General features: G+C 36.8%; 1 protein-coding gene across 1 annotated transcript; it reads right to left on the reverse strand.

Moving 5' to 3' along the window:
• Positions 1 to 7,410: 7,410 nt before the first annotated feature.
• On the reverse strand, positions 7,411 to 17,622 carry c25h12orf75 (chromosome 25 C12orf75 homolog). Its single transcript, XM_084095372.1, has 5 exons — positions 17,438 to 17,622; positions 12,562 to 12,583; positions 10,809 to 10,844; positions 10,609 to 10,688; positions 7,411 to 8,397 (listed from the first exon to the last, which is right to left on the reverse strand). Exons 1-5 carry the CDS (start codon positions 17,478 to 17,480, stop codon positions 8,393 to 8,395), a joined length of 186 nt encoding a protein of 61 aa, XP_083951498.1. The 5' UTR covers positions 17,481 to 17,622; the 3' UTR covers positions 7,411 to 8,392.
• Positions 17,623 to 17,780: the final 158 nt, after the last annotated feature.

Genomic DNA, 17,780 nt, shown 5'->3' on the forward strand with positions numbered 1-17,780 from the left:
CTGACTGATCCAAACCCTAATGTTTACTGGGAAATTTGATGGCGTTATGGAGTTATGGGAAAGAAAATCAGTGTTTCATTCAAGAGAAATGTTAAAAGTGAAAACAAGCAAAGATGTTGTTTGACCATAGCATCTATGCAGCTTTCAGTGTTGGAGAAGCTACTTTGAAAATGTAGCTTGCCAAGCTAAAAGCTACTCATTTATTAAAATATTCAAATAGCCGGACTGTAGTTTAACTTAACTTTTACTTTAAATAACGTGTTGCCTTCAGCTAAATAACATTAATGCTATTTAGAATCCCATGTTTTTCGTCCATGTGTATTAGCTTTGAGGCCATCTGAATACTAGCAATCTGTTGCTGCCATTGACGGAATTTTCTGGCTTTTTGTTCTCACTGTTATATGGTAGGGGGCGCTGTTACGCATCTTCTTGAGTAGAGAATCTCCAGATCAAAACACAGGGGAAAAAGAAGCAGAAACATGCAATTGCATATGTAAGCAAATGCATATGTAAAATAACCATCAAGCATATAAATCGAAAACTGCCAAACGTTACCAAATGAAAAGTCGACCCAGGACGAGATATATGACTCATTTTGTTTTGATGGACATGATTTTCTCAGCTTTTTGCTCAAAATGTTGCTTTTTTATGAAACTTATTCAAATGTTGATTAAATAAGAATGCATGAAGCTAGAATAAAACAGGGTTGTTGTTTTTTTACGCTGGCGGGGAAAGAGTTAAGTGCAAAATCCTGAAAGAAAGGCTATTGGGAGTAAAAGACAACTAGGAAAATACTATATATTGTTATTGCTTCACTAGGAAATACTACACGCTACTTGTTGGAAAAATTAGCTTGTAACTATTTTGATGTATTCTCATGCTTAAAAAGAAATTAGCAGCATCGCTTCTTATAGTCCATGATTGTTAGCATTTGTAGCAGGATCTGGCGTATCTTTTAAGAGTCCCAAAAGTGATGAAGTTTACAAATGGCATGCTTGGTGTTGTGTTTATATTGTAGCCTTAGCAGAACTAAATACGATGCAATTTGCAGGAAACGTGCTGTAAATTCACCAACCCAATTAAATTGGACTGTATTACAAGCTGCTGGTGAAACCGGAGCCTTATTTTAAGGCTCTCATTAATCAATGCCAAACCCCAAGGCTTACAGCAGCCTGCCTGATGCGGGACATGTAATTAACTCTTTAAACACAGGGAATAAAAATCAGGCCTGATTGCAGATACCAGTTATCCTTCCTGAGGGACTCAGACCATTAGCTTCCTAATGGGTCTTGCCCCGCAGAGGCGTAAACCATCAGCGGAACTGGCTCCGATCCAAACCGCAGGCCTCGTTACACTTCAGGAAATGAAGAATCACGTGTACACCCTTTTAGTACAATTTTTTAAATGGCCATCATCTGAAGATGATTGGCATCTACATGACCTTGGTTAATAAATTGAGGTTGTGGAATTCCAGCGGCATCCTGTTGATAGAACACTAGGTCATAGGAGTCAAAATGAACTACTTGGATTGTTTGGAGTAGCACTGCGATCTACAATTAAGTTTTGGTACCAAGGAAAACTCATTTGGTGCAGATTGTGCCAACAGCAGTTGAATTTAGATGATGAGATGACCAGGCGGGAATGTGGTTAAAGAGCTATTTACTGCACTGTGCAATGAAACATAATGTAGAATGAGAGAGAAATGTTTAACCGTAAAATAGCCTGTGCCGTTCATTTGAGTAATCATTCGCGGGATGCGAGTTTAATGGCCTTTAATGATCTGTTTCCTGATATCAGCTCCAATCAGCGGTCAAAGTGCTCAGCCATTCATGATCTTAGAAAAACACATTTCCCGAAAATAGCTCCTGCGCTTTCTCCATTCGTACCTCGCCCATGCTCCTTAATGAGATGGAAAAGCTGAAAAAGAAAAGAAGTGGCACCATAGGTTTTCTTCATTTTTGAAGGGAAACAGTTGTACTTCTCTTGTTCATTAGCTTAGAAAGAAAACAAACTGCAGAACAAATTAATGCTAACCTTAATTTCTACTTTTACAGGAGTAGCTCTAAATAAAGGAGCTGGGATTGTGCATTAGGAGACGCGGCTGCTTTTAGAAGTCGGTGGAAAGCGAGCGGCCACATTTTTAAACCTTCGGGTTGGTTTTGGCAGCGCTCTTGTTAAAACCACCTTTGTGTTTCTCATTATGCTGCTCATACGGAAGAGGTTAGCAACTCAAACCCTGTTAGCAGAATGCTAATCACTGTGATAACTGAATGCAGTCCAGGTTGATGTGGAATTCACAAACAAGAGGTAAACAGCTAACCCAATTGGAGGCAGATCTTCAGAGGTCAAATGCTATGCTCTTTTATCCCAGGTTTCTGTGCATGTAAAATATTTACACCGTCTCTGGAGGAGGGATACATAAGGCCACAGAACACATGACCTTTAATGCAGTTACTGCTGGAAGCCTCCTGTTAACATATCAAGGGCCCTCATTCAGCATTCAACATGCAGTCTTCATTTCAAGAGTTTTTATTTGTTGTAGCCGTAGCTTTGGTCCTCTTACAACATTTAGCCAATATTTCTTGTTAATTGTATTCAGTAATTTTAGTCTGTTTTAGTAAATACAAAACATGCATATATATATACAGTATATATACTGTATATGTGTGTGTGTGTGTGTGCTGTCAAATCGATTAATCGCATCTAACATAAAAATGAGCATATATATATATATATATATATATATATATATATATATACGTATATATACAGTATGTGTTTGTGTGTGTGTGTATTATATATATATATACACACACATACAATTTTTTTTACAAACTTTTATGTGAGATGGGAATATGTGAGATGGCAATCACGATGAATTGATTTGACGGCACTAATATATATATATATATATATATAATTTCAAAAATAATTTTTGAATATTCTATTTAGATATTTTGAATATTTTGTATATTCATGTTTCATTTGTATATAACATTTTGGATTACATTTGCATTCTTATAAAACTAATACTACTACTAATAATAAATAACATTAATTTAAACATTCAATCCCCAACATTTAACATGATTATTACATTTTTTGAATAATATTCCTAGTGCATTGTTAATATTTTGTCTTTTTCTCACTAAATATATATATTTTTCTGTTAAATATTCTAGAATGACTGGAAGTCCCATTTGGAACCTCAAAAAGGGTCAATCAAACACATCGCTTATAGCGTTTAAGTTCTACATAAAGGGCCACAAAACACCCTCTAAACTCTCCAAATCAAATTAGGCTGTTCCTCAGAGATTTGAGTAGAAACACCTGGTTGGTGGATGCGGCGAGAGCGGACTCCATCTCGCTCCACATGACTGTAACACTCATGCCAGCAATGGGACGATGCACTTTTAGACCCCTACAGAGTTTTACACAGCACCACCATAAAGCCACAATCTTTCCAGGATTAGTCTTTCCATGATTTAACGCTGCTCTCTCCTGACCCCTGGAATGCAGTGAATGACGGATCTATTTTCTTGCATTGTTTCACCTGCTCTAAATAAAACCACATGTTGCGAGGGACCGCCTCAACGGTCTTTCAGCCGTAATGGGAAGCATATAAGAGGGGGGTGGGGTGGGGGGCTTCCATTAGACCAAAGCGTGACACTCAGAGGAAGACAAGGGCAGTGTATGGAGATAATATCACGAATCAGAGGTGAGTTATGGGGCAGTGCCATGAAAGGAAGTCCCATCAAAATCCCAAACCCAATCAGTCTCAGGCCGAGTTCGGTTACAGGGGAATCCGATAGCTCTCTCTGTTCAGTTGCTGTCTGATTTTGGTGATTCGCTGGTTTGGAACTTTACATGTTTTTTTTTCCTGATGTTTTCTTAATTTCTAACCTTTCCTGCACACTGCTGTTGATCTCCTAGTGTTAAAGATGTTGTTCTTAATCACTGGTTTGAGATTAGTACAGTTGATTGGGGTGAGACCTTTTAAGCTACATTTTAATTCCAACAGATAATTAATTCCAGAAAACAATCACCAAGCCAAATGCGAAGAGTTATGTTAAAAGAGACAATATTTGATGTGTCAAGTCAAGTCAGTTTTATTTATATAGCACACATATAGAATACACAAAGTTTCAAATCAGCTTTACAGATAATCATAATGTTAATCTTTATAATATTTAGTAGATTAGAGCTGGGCGATGATATAATTTACATTTTGTGATGCTATAAACAATCAAGCAGCTGAGACTTGCTATATAGTACTGCTGTGTGTGAGTGTACTGCTAAGTGTGTACTACACACACACACACACTACAGGCTAGTGTGCCTATCTTTTATCAGTAAAGCCTTGTCCCACTGACAAAAACGCATTAACCCGCAGCCTTAGGTAGTTTGTTGGTCTTAACTGGCCATCAAACTTATTTTCACTATTCAGTATGACCTTCTCTGATGATATTTATAAGTGTTATGGGCACTTGTCACCTAGTTGACCAGCTAACAAGTGCCCAAAAGTTGGTTTAAAATGTTTGTTTCTTCTTCAGCAGTGTGGACTAGTCAACTTGTGTGATTTGTTCAACATGAATAGCTAACTTGTGAACAAATCTGTAACCTTTCAAACATATAAACTGGGCAGAACCTCAGTCTCTTTTGCTGTTGGTTTTGGGAAGCACGATGTGACTCATGTAGGCTATCTCAGTCCAGCTAGTCATGATGATTAGCCAAGCAGGTGTCTATTTCATACTTATGTTTTCCTATATGAATGTATGGTTCATATTTATTCCTACAGTGAACTGTTTGGTCACATACCACATGAAATAATATATTCTTATTTTTTTAAGCTTTCTAGCAATTAGCAATATCAAATTAGACATGGCAGCCTTGTTATTTATTCATGGAATTAACTGCTAAAGTTGCTAAATTCATCCACTTATTCTTCCAAACACTCTCATGTGCCATTAGATGAGTTTTCAGAGATTTTTTTTAATTTTTAAAAAAAAAACATTTAGCATTTAGCAATTGTAAGAAGATGTTAGACTTTTGCGGTGCAACGGTGACATCTGGTGGCTGTATAAGTAACAACAAGCTTTCCTCACTTGCTAAAATCAGGAATATTGTCCCAGACTCTGCGACAAGTGGGACCCTCAATGGTCCTCCATGGTATGATCTCCGCATGTGACCTCAGTTTTGTTTTAGACCTGGTTTTATCAACTTCTGATTCCCCACATGCGTCTCCACAGGTTATTTGTGTTTTCTGCATACAGCACATCTGTCACCGCTGGAACCGGAGTCACTGATCAGCGATCAAGATCTGAAGAGAACAATTACAGCTGATGACTAACAGGCAGACAGATGCAGAGTGGGTAATGAGATTGAGAGTGTGTGTCTGATCACGTAACTCAGAGTACGTGCGTAAAGACGAGCACACTACAAAACTGAGGCTCATCATCATGAAGGAGAGTAATCTAAAAATGAATGCATATATTATAGTTGCAGTGTGTTTTTGGCCTGAAAAGCTGTCAGTACATGCTTTAGACCAGAGGTTTTCAATCTTTTAGATGCTATGGACCCCCATCCCAAAATTGAAAAGGCAGTTATCATTTTTATGTATAAATACCCAATTTGTACTGTGAAAAATAAATATTATAAATACGTGTAAAATATTATTCGGGAAAATATTTAGTTATGAAGTTCTTTTTATTTATTTTAATCATATTTGTATTATTTTAATATTGTTTTTAATTTTATAATTCATTCAAATATATTTTTTAATTTTTCATTTATTTATATCAAATTTGTATTTTAATTAGTTTATTTGTATGTTTTTTATATTTATTTATATTTATCTATTTAAATCTATTTATTTATTATCTTATTATTTATCCCTGTACCCAAGTTTAAAAAAAGGGGGGCTTTAGACAATATAAACCTTCCCAAACTATAACTGGCAATGATCTACCAAGTTCTGGCATGAAACTCTAGATGGCGCAGGCTTACAGGTCCTTAACTCATTTGGTAGTGATTGCATCCTCATCTACATAGCGCAGCTGATTGGTTGCTGATGAATCAGCGGCCAATGAGCTGCAGTTCAACATTCAAATACCGGTAGTGTTGCTGTTATCAGTCTGCAGCGCGCTTTCAGAAACCCTCCACCTTCCCCAGCTCCACCTGTATAGATCTGCTACGGGGTTATTTCATGTATGTACATGTGCAGCAGCTGCATGTCTTAGCATGTCCAGCAATGTCTGTGAATGTATTGGCAGTAGCAAGTCTCGGTACTTGCTCTGAAGCAACAGCAGTGTAGCAAATCTATTCCAAGAGCGAATACATATATCGCAAAAATATTTTTACGCTGGCATGAGGTGGTTTGGCAAATCGAAAAGGGAATATTTCCATAACTTAAAGGTGCTATAAGCGATCTCACGCGTTTTTTAGGGCAAAACATTTTTTTTCACATACCGCAAACATCTCCTCACTATCCGCTAGCTGCCTGTCCCCTGAACACACTGTAAAAAAACACGGTCTCTGCAGACAGCCCAGGCTCCACAAACTGCAGCAAAAACAAACTGAGCAACAAACAGAGCGACCCGCAGCACGAAACATAACAAACTGTTCCAGCCAATAACCGACAAGAATGATGTGGGGGTGGGGTTCGGGGGATTAGTGCGCGGATGAGGAGGAGGGAAGGTCTAGCTAGCCTCCGTTTTGTTTGATAATAATTCAAACATCAACAAGAGGTTACGTCAACCGAGATCACTTACAGCACCTTTAATCAAAATAGTATCAAGACCTTGAAGCAGATATGAGGAAGAAACACCTCATATGCACCTCATATCCTTGCCATTAATGCTTTGATAACACACTTACATCTCCTTCCATTAAACATAATGGCTAGTGCACTGCCTGGGATATCCATAAACCTACCAACATCCATTGCCGTGATTTTTGGAATGACTTATCGCGAGAGGGAAAAATGACATTTTAGTCGCATAACATCGATTATTGGAAATGGCGTAATTTCACAATCGTTTTTTATCGACATTTAGAAAATTTCGCAAATGTTTTGTGCAAATCTGTATTGGAAACACGGCTTGTGACCATTGATAAACTTAATGCATCCTTGCTAAATAAAAGTATTATTATTATTTTTATCTTATCGTACTGACCTCAAACTTTTGAATGGTTGTAGCTCAACTCAACCACCTTACACAGACAAAAATATTTCCATTTACATTCTTAAAAATAAGATTGTAAATAAACATCAATGGGACATTTAAAAAGTACTTTGGAAAGCCCAAATAAACCTTCCAATGCATCGCTGTTTTTAGTTTGTCTTGGCACCGTTATTTTTAAGAATGAAGATGCAAATATACCATTTTTTTCCAGATGCAGACACCAATTCAATTTCTTAAAATCTCATTTTTTATTTATTTATTTCAAATACAGAATTCATATCAGTCACAAAAAATTGGTACAATCACAGGTCAATAACCTGAAATAGAATAAATATAAGAACTCTTTGATTAGTAAATTCTATTAATAGATGTGTTAATTGCAATAGTGATGTGACTATCAAAGTGTATAAGAAAACTACAGTATATATTAATGTCATTATTTCCATTTAGTAGTCATGTCAACAGCTCTTGTTAAGTCATGTTAAGTGCTAAACATTTTGACTAAGTTGTTATGATTTCATGCTTACAAATGTAAAATACTTAACGGAAGCAATCCAGTAAGCGGTGTTTAGCGTCCTTGTTAGTGCGCGCCTCCCGTGCAGGAGACGCCGGGTCAAATCCTGCTCAGAGCAGGTCAAGTAGGACGGGTTACATTTGGTGCCGTGACCCGGATGGGAGTGAGGTTTAGGGGATGAGTGTAACGGAGGCAAGCTAGTAAGAGCTGTGTGTGTAAACCTCACTACACCCCTGGTCTCCCATGCCGGAGACGGCGGTATGAATCCCGCTTGGAGCGGGTCGAGTCGGACCGGTTACACTTTTTCTAATTAATGCGTCCAAGAAAAGTCAGAAGGAACAGATTCAGAAAAGTCTTGTTATTGCAGAGACATACAGTTGATCGTGTCTGGTAATGCCCTGCCATGGTGAATCCAAAATACCAGGATGTGAGGAGCATGAGGTCAGCGGGTCGACGGTTACCATGGCAACAGTGTCTACATTCAGAGTCACAATAATGCTCAGTGTTCCAAACAGAACCCTTCTGTACGCCAGCCGGTATGATGTCACGGTGATGTCATTCCGAAGTGGTTCTGGTTTCTTTTCCCAAAAAAAACGTCTCGATCCTCAAATATCTTAATATCCGTTGTAAATCAGCGATTGCAGAGCTTGAATTCTAAAGAGGCCATAGCTTTGCAGTTTCATGTGATCTGCTGTCAGTCTGCCAAAGAAGGAAAAAGCTGTTAGTACTGTATATATCACAGCCAGAGCGATATGACAATTAAATTTGGTTTGAGCTTCAACAGATACCACTAATTGGAAAACTGCATGCTGTCTTCTCTGGGCAGCTTTAAACAAGTTATTAAGGAGAAGGTGACGGGTCAGAAATGCACACACACACACACTTTTTGCAGTCGGGACTCTTAATACATTTACATTTAATCATTTAGCAGACGCTTTTATCCAAAGCGAGAGCAATAGAAGCAGTCAAATCAACAATTGGGCAACAATGTGCAAATGTTGTGACCAGTCTCAGCTAGACCAGCACAGCACACATAGCAAGGATTTTCTTATATAATAGATATAGAATAGTAAGTGTTAGTATTATTAAGCTTTGTTCTGAGAACCAGCACGACTGGCAACTGCTGTTCACAAAAGCAGTTATTCTGAAGAATGCTGGTATCCAGACAGTTGACGGCAGACATTTTCATTTTTGGTTGAACTCTCCCTTTAATGACACTAAATAACTTTTTATTTTTATTTTACAGACTCGTCGAGGGACTGTTCTCCAGATAAAGATTAAACTTGTTTTTAAGCAGTAATGTGATGTGAAGTCTCTCTGGAGCTGTGCGGTAATGTTGTGCTGTGTAATCTAAATGTAATACCGCAGTCTGTTCCTCTCGCACGCTGCTCCTTTTACACAGGGTTATTATGGGTAATAACCAGCCATTATAGACCTTCATCACGACTGTGTTTTCGTGAGGTCTTTCATCATGCTTTTCCCCTATGCATTATAGCCTAAAAGGTAACATTAGTTATTATATTCTGTTGTCTGTTGATGTATATGGCTGCATAATGCCAGATGCATTATAGAGAAACATGTTTTTTTTTCAGTGAAATAACCAATTCAATTGCTCTCTATTCATAAAATAAAGGCTTCAGAAGTCTATTACTTTTATATGGTAGGCTACTTTACAGAGATAGTTCACGATGGTCACGTACTCAGCTTGTCCCACAATCAACTCAGTGACTTAAAATTATTTTCTATCTATCTATCTATCTATCTATCTATCTATCTATCTATCTATCTATCTATCTATCTATCTATCTATCTATCTATCTATCTATCTATCTGTGTGTGTGTGTGTGTGTGTGTGTATATATATATATATATATATATATACATACATACATACACACACACACATATATATATATGCATGTGTATGTGTATATAATAAATAATATCTATACAGTGGTGGCCAAAATTATTAGAACGGTAAGATTTTTTAATGTTTTAAAAGAAGTCTCTTCTGCTCACCAAGGCTTCATTTATTTGACCCAAAATACAGCAAAAACAAAAATATTGTGAAACATTTTTACAATTTAAAATAACTGTTTTCTATTTGAATATATTTTAAGCATCATAACTCACATGATCCTTAAGAAATCATTCTAATATGATAATTTGATGCTCAAGAAACATTTATTATTATTATCAGTGTTGAAAAAAGTTGTGTACAATTTTGATTACGATTTTGATTTTTGATTACAATTACTTGATGAATATTTGATTTTTTTTTGGAAAGAAATTAAAGAAATTACTAATTTTATTCAGCGAGGATGCATTAAATTGATCAAAAGTGACAGCATAGACATTTATTATATTGCAAAAGCTTTCTATTTCAGATAAATACTGTTCTATTCAACAAAGAATCCTGAAAAGAAATTGTACACAACTGTTTCCAACATTGATAATAATAATACATGTTTCTTGAGCATCAAATCATCATATTAGAGTGATTTCTGAAGGATCATGTGACACTGAAGACTGGAGTAATGATGCTGAAAATTCAGCTTTGATCACAGAAATAAATTACATTTTAAAATATATTAAAAAAGAAAGCAGTTATTTTAAATTGTAAAAATATTTCACAATATTACTGTTTTCGCTGTATTTTGGATCAAATAAATGAAGCCTTGGTGAGCAGAAGAGACTTCTTACCGTATTACCTTCTAATCTTACCGTTCTAATAATTTTGGCCACCACTGTATATTAGTTGTTATTGAAAAGCACACATTCAATATTACAGCAACTACAGCAGAAGCAAATGTTTGGTCACGTAAAATAGACAAAAGACCAAAAAACAGAATATACTGTCATTACCGTTCTTTAAAGGTCTCTTAGTCTTTCTTTGAATGTCCTCCTCACCTTTACGTGTGGATTTTGATTGGCTGCCAGCGACTGCGGTCAGATCTGCAGGAAGGCCCACATACACTCCTCCATAGTTCCTGCACAACACAAAGTCAGATCTCACACGCTATACATCCATTATTTTGTCCTGATTCAGTCTCATATAGATGTTTTCATAGTTTTGTATGTACTATCATGTTTTCAAAAGACCGTCTAACCTTCGTTTCTCATCATCTGGTAACGGTTCTTCTGTCCTGCATCAAGAGAATAAAGATGAAGCCATCTCTGTGATTGACACATCTGTCAGATATCAATACATGCTCTCTCATGTACTCTGTAGGATTTTATGTGTCTCCTCAAAAAGATGCCTCACAAAAGACTCATCAAAACATACCGTATTCAGAAGCAGTTTTCATCTCAAGACCATGTTGATGGACTCTAGTAAGAGCAAGGTATAGCTATTGAACAGCCTGTTCAATAGATTTCAGCGCACATTCAATTTTCACAATAAAATGTTTTTTTGTCCACTGAAAATGCATTTTCTTTCCTTCACCATGAAATGTAGAGCAGGACTTGATTTTGTTCATGAGGAATTGATTGGATGGTGTGGTTTGCCCCGCCCTCAGGACAGTAAACGCATCATCAGAGAAGAGAAGAGGGCTGTGTCCAAATTAAATCACATTCTCTCTTGAGTAGATACTTATTTTGAATAAGTAATTACTCAATGGCCGCTAAAAAAGTGTGTTCTATATTATGAATGTGTGTACTATGAATGTAATCTGGATGTACTACAACTGCAAGCCTTGAAATATATTAAAAAAAAGGTTATCTGTGCGAAAAATTAAAAACCGCAAACCTATGCGCGTTTGAATATATGTGTGCAGGCGTGTAGTTTTTCTTTACAAATTGACCTCAACAAATTACTTGTCTGGCCTTAAAATTTATAATACATAATTATTTATCCTTCCGCGTAGCCATGTGAACTGGAATTATTTTGACAACGTTTTATCTGTACAGAGGTAAAGGGAAGAGGCCAGCGTCAGTCACGTCGCTTCACTTCCACTCATAAATCCTCTCCCATTGCATCATGGGATAGTAAAGTAGTAGATCGGAAGTAGTAGATCATCCGGGTACTCTTTTATGAGTGCTGTGATTTCAGACATACTTCTTTTGTCACATACTATACAGTAAGGAAGTGTGCAATATCAGATGATATTGGATGAAGCCAAGATGTCGCTGCAAGATTAAATACTGCAATATTTCATAAAAAATAAAAATTTCATGTTGACGTTAAAATTACTTAATTTTCACTCACATCAAATTAAATATGCACTTTCTGTAATTTCACTGGAGATTTTAAATATTTAACTCATGAAATCCAATCTAAAGCTAAATTGTTTCACTCACAGTGAGCGACAGCATGTTCATTTCGGCTTGCATCGAGAGTGGAAAATCATTAAATATTTCACACGGTGAGAATTTATTCAGCTCCTCTGTATCCTTTTATAGATGTTAAATGCTAAAAGCACTTCAAAAAGAAGTAGCAGGCTGATGTCATAACAGAAATCTGCTGTCTAAACACGCTCGGGCGTTTTTCCACCGATGGCACGGTTGCCGTCTGCTGTTTCTGTCAGTAAACTGTGAGAGGTGTCAGGCGTTGGGGTGGAGGGGGGATGGGGAATGATTGTTGATTGGCTAGCATGCGATCGGACCCTCAGGGGCCCATGTGCACCACAAAAGCTGCCGAACGGTTAGCAGGAACAGGCCGGGTGAATCTCCCCCAGGATTCAGTGAAATATGTCTGTGTGTATTTGTTGTGCACATATACTTGTTGAGTAATGAATTCAGCTCAGCGCTCCGCATTTGTGCTGTTATTAATTTCTGTCGGATGTTAGTGGTCGTGATATTCATTCTGTGGCTCAGATTCGTGAATATGGTGTGTTTGGGTATGTCGTGAATTAAATTACTCACACATCCTTGGCAGCTTCTGGACCTGTAAGACAAAGAAGAAAGTATAATTTACCTTATAAATAATTTAAATATTTTATGTTTTAGGTCAACATTAAGCAGTCATATATATATATATATATATATATATATATATATATACATATATATATATATATATATATATACATATATATATACATATATATATACATATATATATATATATATATATATATATATATATGTATATATATATATATATATATATATATATATATATATATATATATATATATGTATATATATATGTATATATATGTATATATATATATACGTATATATATGTATATATATGTATATATATATATATACATATATATATATATATATATATTCTTTTGATTAATAATTGTGTCCTCTGACAAGAGGTCAACAGGCCTCTTCAGCTTCAGCCTGACATATTGCATAAATCACACATGCCCTGCTGTCAATCAAGGGCAGAAATCATTAAAGGGATAGTTCACCCAAAAATGAAAATGCTGTCCTCATTTACTCTCACTCATGTTGTTCCAAACCTGTATGACTTTCCTTCTTCTGCTGAACACAAAAGAAGATATTTTGAAGTAAGTCGGTAACCAAACGACTGATGGACCCCATTGACTTCCATAGTAGGAAAAAAAAAATACTATGGAAGTCAATGGGGACCAGCAACTGTTTAATTACCAACCTTCTTTAAAATATCTTCTTTTGTGTTCAGCAGAAGAAGGAAAGTCATACAGGTTTGGAACAACATGAGTGAGAGTAAATGAGGACAGCATTTTCATTTTTGGGTGAACTATCCCTTTAACACAGAGCAGAAGAGCTGAACATCACACAGATGATGCTTACTTCTCTGAAGCTAGTCTCCACTACAGAGAACAGATCTTTAAAAGCCGTTTTTCAAAATCCACATTTTCAGTGTGACTGTCCTTTTATCTATTTTTATTTGTAGGAGAACATGACTTTAAAACACGTCACGAAAGCGATGCACATCTGGAATATTTAGGTTGTTAAAATTAAACAACCTCTTGGACTTCCTTTAGATGTCTTTACCGTCCTTTTGTTTGTTTGTTTGTTTGATGATGCTGGAGTATGGCCATCTACTGGCCTGGCAGCAGAATACAGCGTTTTAAGTCATTTCCGCAGTTCTTTGTATACGGGATCATTTTGACAACGTCCATCCATCAATCCATCCAATCCATCCATACATGCATACATATATCCTTTTATTTAAATAAAACGAAATGTGTGTGTGTGTGTGTGTGTGTGTGTGTGTAGCAGCGAATCGCAATCTTTTACTTTTATTTAGTGGTAGAAACCTTGAGTTACTTTATAAGTGAACTTCTAGGGAAAAATATTGATGCAAAAATGTTGTATAATACCCTCTTTAGAGAACAAAATCCCACTGTTTTTGACCACACAAACCACACAGAAGAAGAACGATATTGACTAGTTTTTTTTTTTCAAATCAGATTCCATTCTTTCTATGCCTGTATTGATTTTATTGGTCACAAGAGTGATGTTTCCAGCAGTTTTATTCAGTCTGCACTGCAGTTCAATTCTTTGATTACAAACGTTCATTTGTACAGTGTCTTTTCGCTCTCTCTCACTCGTCTTTATTAAAGTCTCAATACTTAGCAGTCGTTTGACAGAATCAACTGAGGAGTTTTGACATATTTAAAGTGTGTTTATCCTCTTTGTTTTAGAGGATTCAGTCATTTATTTTAGACTCATGCATAACTCTTTCACCGAAGGCTTTTCTCTGAGTGTTTTCTTGTCCTCAGGACAACCGAGCTAAGAAACCAGGTCAGTTGTGTCGGGTCGTGAAACAACCTTCCATCTTGACATCTTACTCCTCAAAGGCAGTACACAAATTCATAAAAGAAAAAAGTCTCTTTACTGGTTCAGTTGTTTCTTCTAGATAACAATGAGAAGAAATGAAGCTTTTGATTAACTCTTCTGTTTCTCAGATGTTTCTCATTAGAAAAAGAACCCAAGATACCAAAGTCTGCATTCAAAAGATCTCAATAAACTCTTAAAAATAAAGGGTGTTTTCGCCACGGATCCGCAATGCCATAGAAGAACCATTTTGGGTTCCCCAAAGAACCTTTCAGTGAAACCAGTTCTTAAAATATTTTTTTTTCCTTAGTGTGAAGAACAATTAAATATTTCTAAAGAACCTTTTTCCACTATAAAGAACCTTTTGAATGGAAAGATTCCATGGATGTTGAAGGTTCTTCATTATTTGAAACGTATGAACTCAAACATTTCTTATCAAATTCTTCCAAGAGCAAGTGATTTATCCACATTCATTTTATAGAATCACTACGTGTCCTTTTTATGTTTTATGCTAGGAAAAAACATAAAGTTGGCACTTGAGATATCCAATAAGTCTCCAGAGGTCTGAAGAACATCGTCTGAGCAATATATATATATTATTATTATTATTTAGGCTCTATTCTCTCTGTTTAGTAGTGGTGGATGCCACTATTTTGACATCTCACCTGTCAATCATTCATCATTTTCTCTCTCAGGACATGCAAGGCTAATTCTATTTTTAACCAAAGTTCATTTTGTTTGGCTCTTTTTCTCACGGTTGGTTGCAGTGATGGTTGTTGGCTGCATACAACAAAAGGAGTAGGGAACAAAAACAGTCTGTAATAATAAGTCCATATCAGAACCAGGAGATCCCAGGAGATAACGTACACACAACCGCATTAACATTGACCTTACCGGACAAAGGAAGTAAGGAAACACATGGCTTAAATACATGAGAAGCGTAATCAATGTCAAACGAACAGCTGTTTAATTTAGTTTAGTTTATTAATTTATAAAGCACATTTAAAAACTACATATGTTAAAACCAAAGTTCAGTACAACAAATGTAAAACAAACTTAAAACATACGTAACCAAGAAAAAAACAAAAAGACAAATGAAAATCTTACACCCTCAAACAGAATAAAAATGGGTCTTCAAAGAGGATTTAAACATAGAAATAGAAGGGGAAGAACTTATGACGAGGGGAAGACTATTCCAGAAGAGCGGCCGCAGCAAAAGCCTGGTCACCTTAAAAATGTGAACGAGGGACTGAGAGGAGAAATTGACTAGAAGGCCGAAGAGATCTAGAGGTAATATGCAGAGTGAGGAGATTACAAATATACTGTAAAACTTTAAAAACAAAGAGCAGAATCGTAAAATCAACACGGCGAGTACTGGAGTAATGTGCTTGTGTTTTCTAGTGCCAGACACAACAGTCTGGATGCCGCATTTTGCACCAATTGCAACCGTTTCAGAGCTGATTTAGGCTAACCCAGATAGAGTGAATTACAGTAATCCAATCTTGATGGTATAATGTAAAAGCATCAAAGTTCCTTCATAGAAAGCATCTTCTTGATTTTAGCAATTGATCTTAAATGAAAGAACAGAGCTGTTGGGCCAAAAACAATTCTTTCAGTTTTATCATTATTTAACTGTAAGTCCATCCATAATTTTATGTCTTGAAGAATTGCAAACAGATTAGACACAGAAGCGTTGTTGTTTTTAACAGAAATATAAAGCTGAGTGTCGTCGGCATAAAGATGATGAATTGTGTTTCTGAATAATATGAGCGAGTGGAAGCATGTATAAGGCAAAAAGAAGAGGACCCAGAATAGAGCCCTGCTGAACACCTTAGAAGATTTGAGAACGAGATGAGAAACATTTCCCCAAATAAACAGAAAAAGTTCTGTCCTTAAGGTAAGATGCAAACCAATTCAGCACAGATCCCTGAAACCCAGGTGTGGGAACTAACAACCAGGGAAACTAACTATATAAGGAACACAGCAGGCAAACAGGGAAACCTAAACATCATGATAATAAAACAGAGCATAGCTGTTACACTCTTCTTGTGTCCAGTTTGCATTTCAATGAGAAATGCTGATTACCAATAAAGCATTTTGAAATTAAATTCCCTGCATATTTAAATTCATTCACTGGCTTCTGACAGCTGAATCATCTCCAGCTGTTCTCGCGTCCGATTATCAACGTCCAGGCTTGTTCATGTAACATGTATTGCTCAAATATTGCTCTTTCATTGCTCAGGACACATAATGGTTTTCTCAGCTATGTTTCAGCTAAATATAAATGTTTTTTTTTTTATCCCTAGAAGAACCTTTCATCCCCCCTTTCCACCAAGGCAGTGAACAGTTCTTAAAAAAAAACATTTTTTCTTAGTGTGAAGAACATTTTAATAATCTAAATAACCTTTTTTTCCACTACAAAGTACCTTTTGAGCAATTGAAAGGTTCCATGGATATTAAAGGTTCTTCATGGAACCATTGATGCCAATAATTACAAATATTTGAGTTCATATTGAGATCTCTGACTTTTGATTCAGACTTTGGTCGAATCTGAGCACAGTTTAAGATCTCTTCTAAACATCTAGAGAAGAGGATTGAAACGATTGAGATGCTAAAGAGATCTCTGGTTTTTCTTTCCAGCGCGCTCCGCTCACACACGCTCTCTTCATCAAGTCTATAAGCTCAGATCTGACCTGAATACATATTAGACGTGAGGGATGAAATCTCCATGACTGATGATCAGATCCTTCACCTGAGACTAACGGAACATTCCTCCACATCCGCTTCTGCTAATAACCGAGGAGGACACGAGGTCCCCGCAGGTACGAGACTTCATCAGGCTCCCACACGAACTTTGACCTCCAGAAATCAAGTGTTTAAGGATAAAACAGAGCGCTAAATTAAACATCCGACAGCACGCGCTAGAATCCACAACATGACACGTCCATTGATAAAAAGCAGCGCGCGAGTAAGTGAGCCACAGACACACACACACACACACAGTCACACACACACTCACCTCCTGCTGTCGTGCTGGTGGCAGAGGAATTTCCACATCCCATTTTGGCATGAACACACAGCTTTCTTCCGTGTCTGCTTTGGAGGACGGATGAGTGAAGGACGGCACTGATGTGATTGCACGAGCTCCCTTGAATGCAGCCTCGATCATTCTGCAGAGAGAGAGAGAGAGAGAGAGATGCCCGAGCCTCACATGATTCGTCCTCTCCTCCACCCTGATAGAGTTGCCGTGGTAACAGAAGGGGGTGTGGCCAGCCTCCAGTGGAACTCCGGAAAAAACTTAACAGGTCAGCATGTATATTAAATAAATGTAATACCAAAAGTAAACGCAAGTAAATAATGAG

The sequence above is a fragment of the Abramis brama genome (assembly GCF_963993115.1).
Source record: "Abramis brama genome assembly, chromosome: 20".
NCBI lineage: Eukaryota > Metazoa > Chordata > Actinopteri > Cypriniformes > Leuciscidae > Abramis > Abramis brama.

Bases quoted from the DNA above. Each gene is read 5' to 3' on its own strand.
- c25h12orf75 (XM_084095372.1), bottom strand. From the start codon at position 17,480: ATGGGATGTGGAAATTCCTCTGCCACCAGCACGACAGCAGGAG. The intron at 12,584-17,437 runs GTGAGTGTGTGT...TTTGTCTTACAG, and splicing joins CACCAGCACGACAGCAGGAG to GTCCAGAAGCTGCCAAGGAT. The intron at 10,845-12,561 runs GTGAGTAATTTA...CTCTTGATGCAG, and splicing joins CCAGAAGCTGCCAAGGATGT to GACAGAAGAACCGTTACCAG.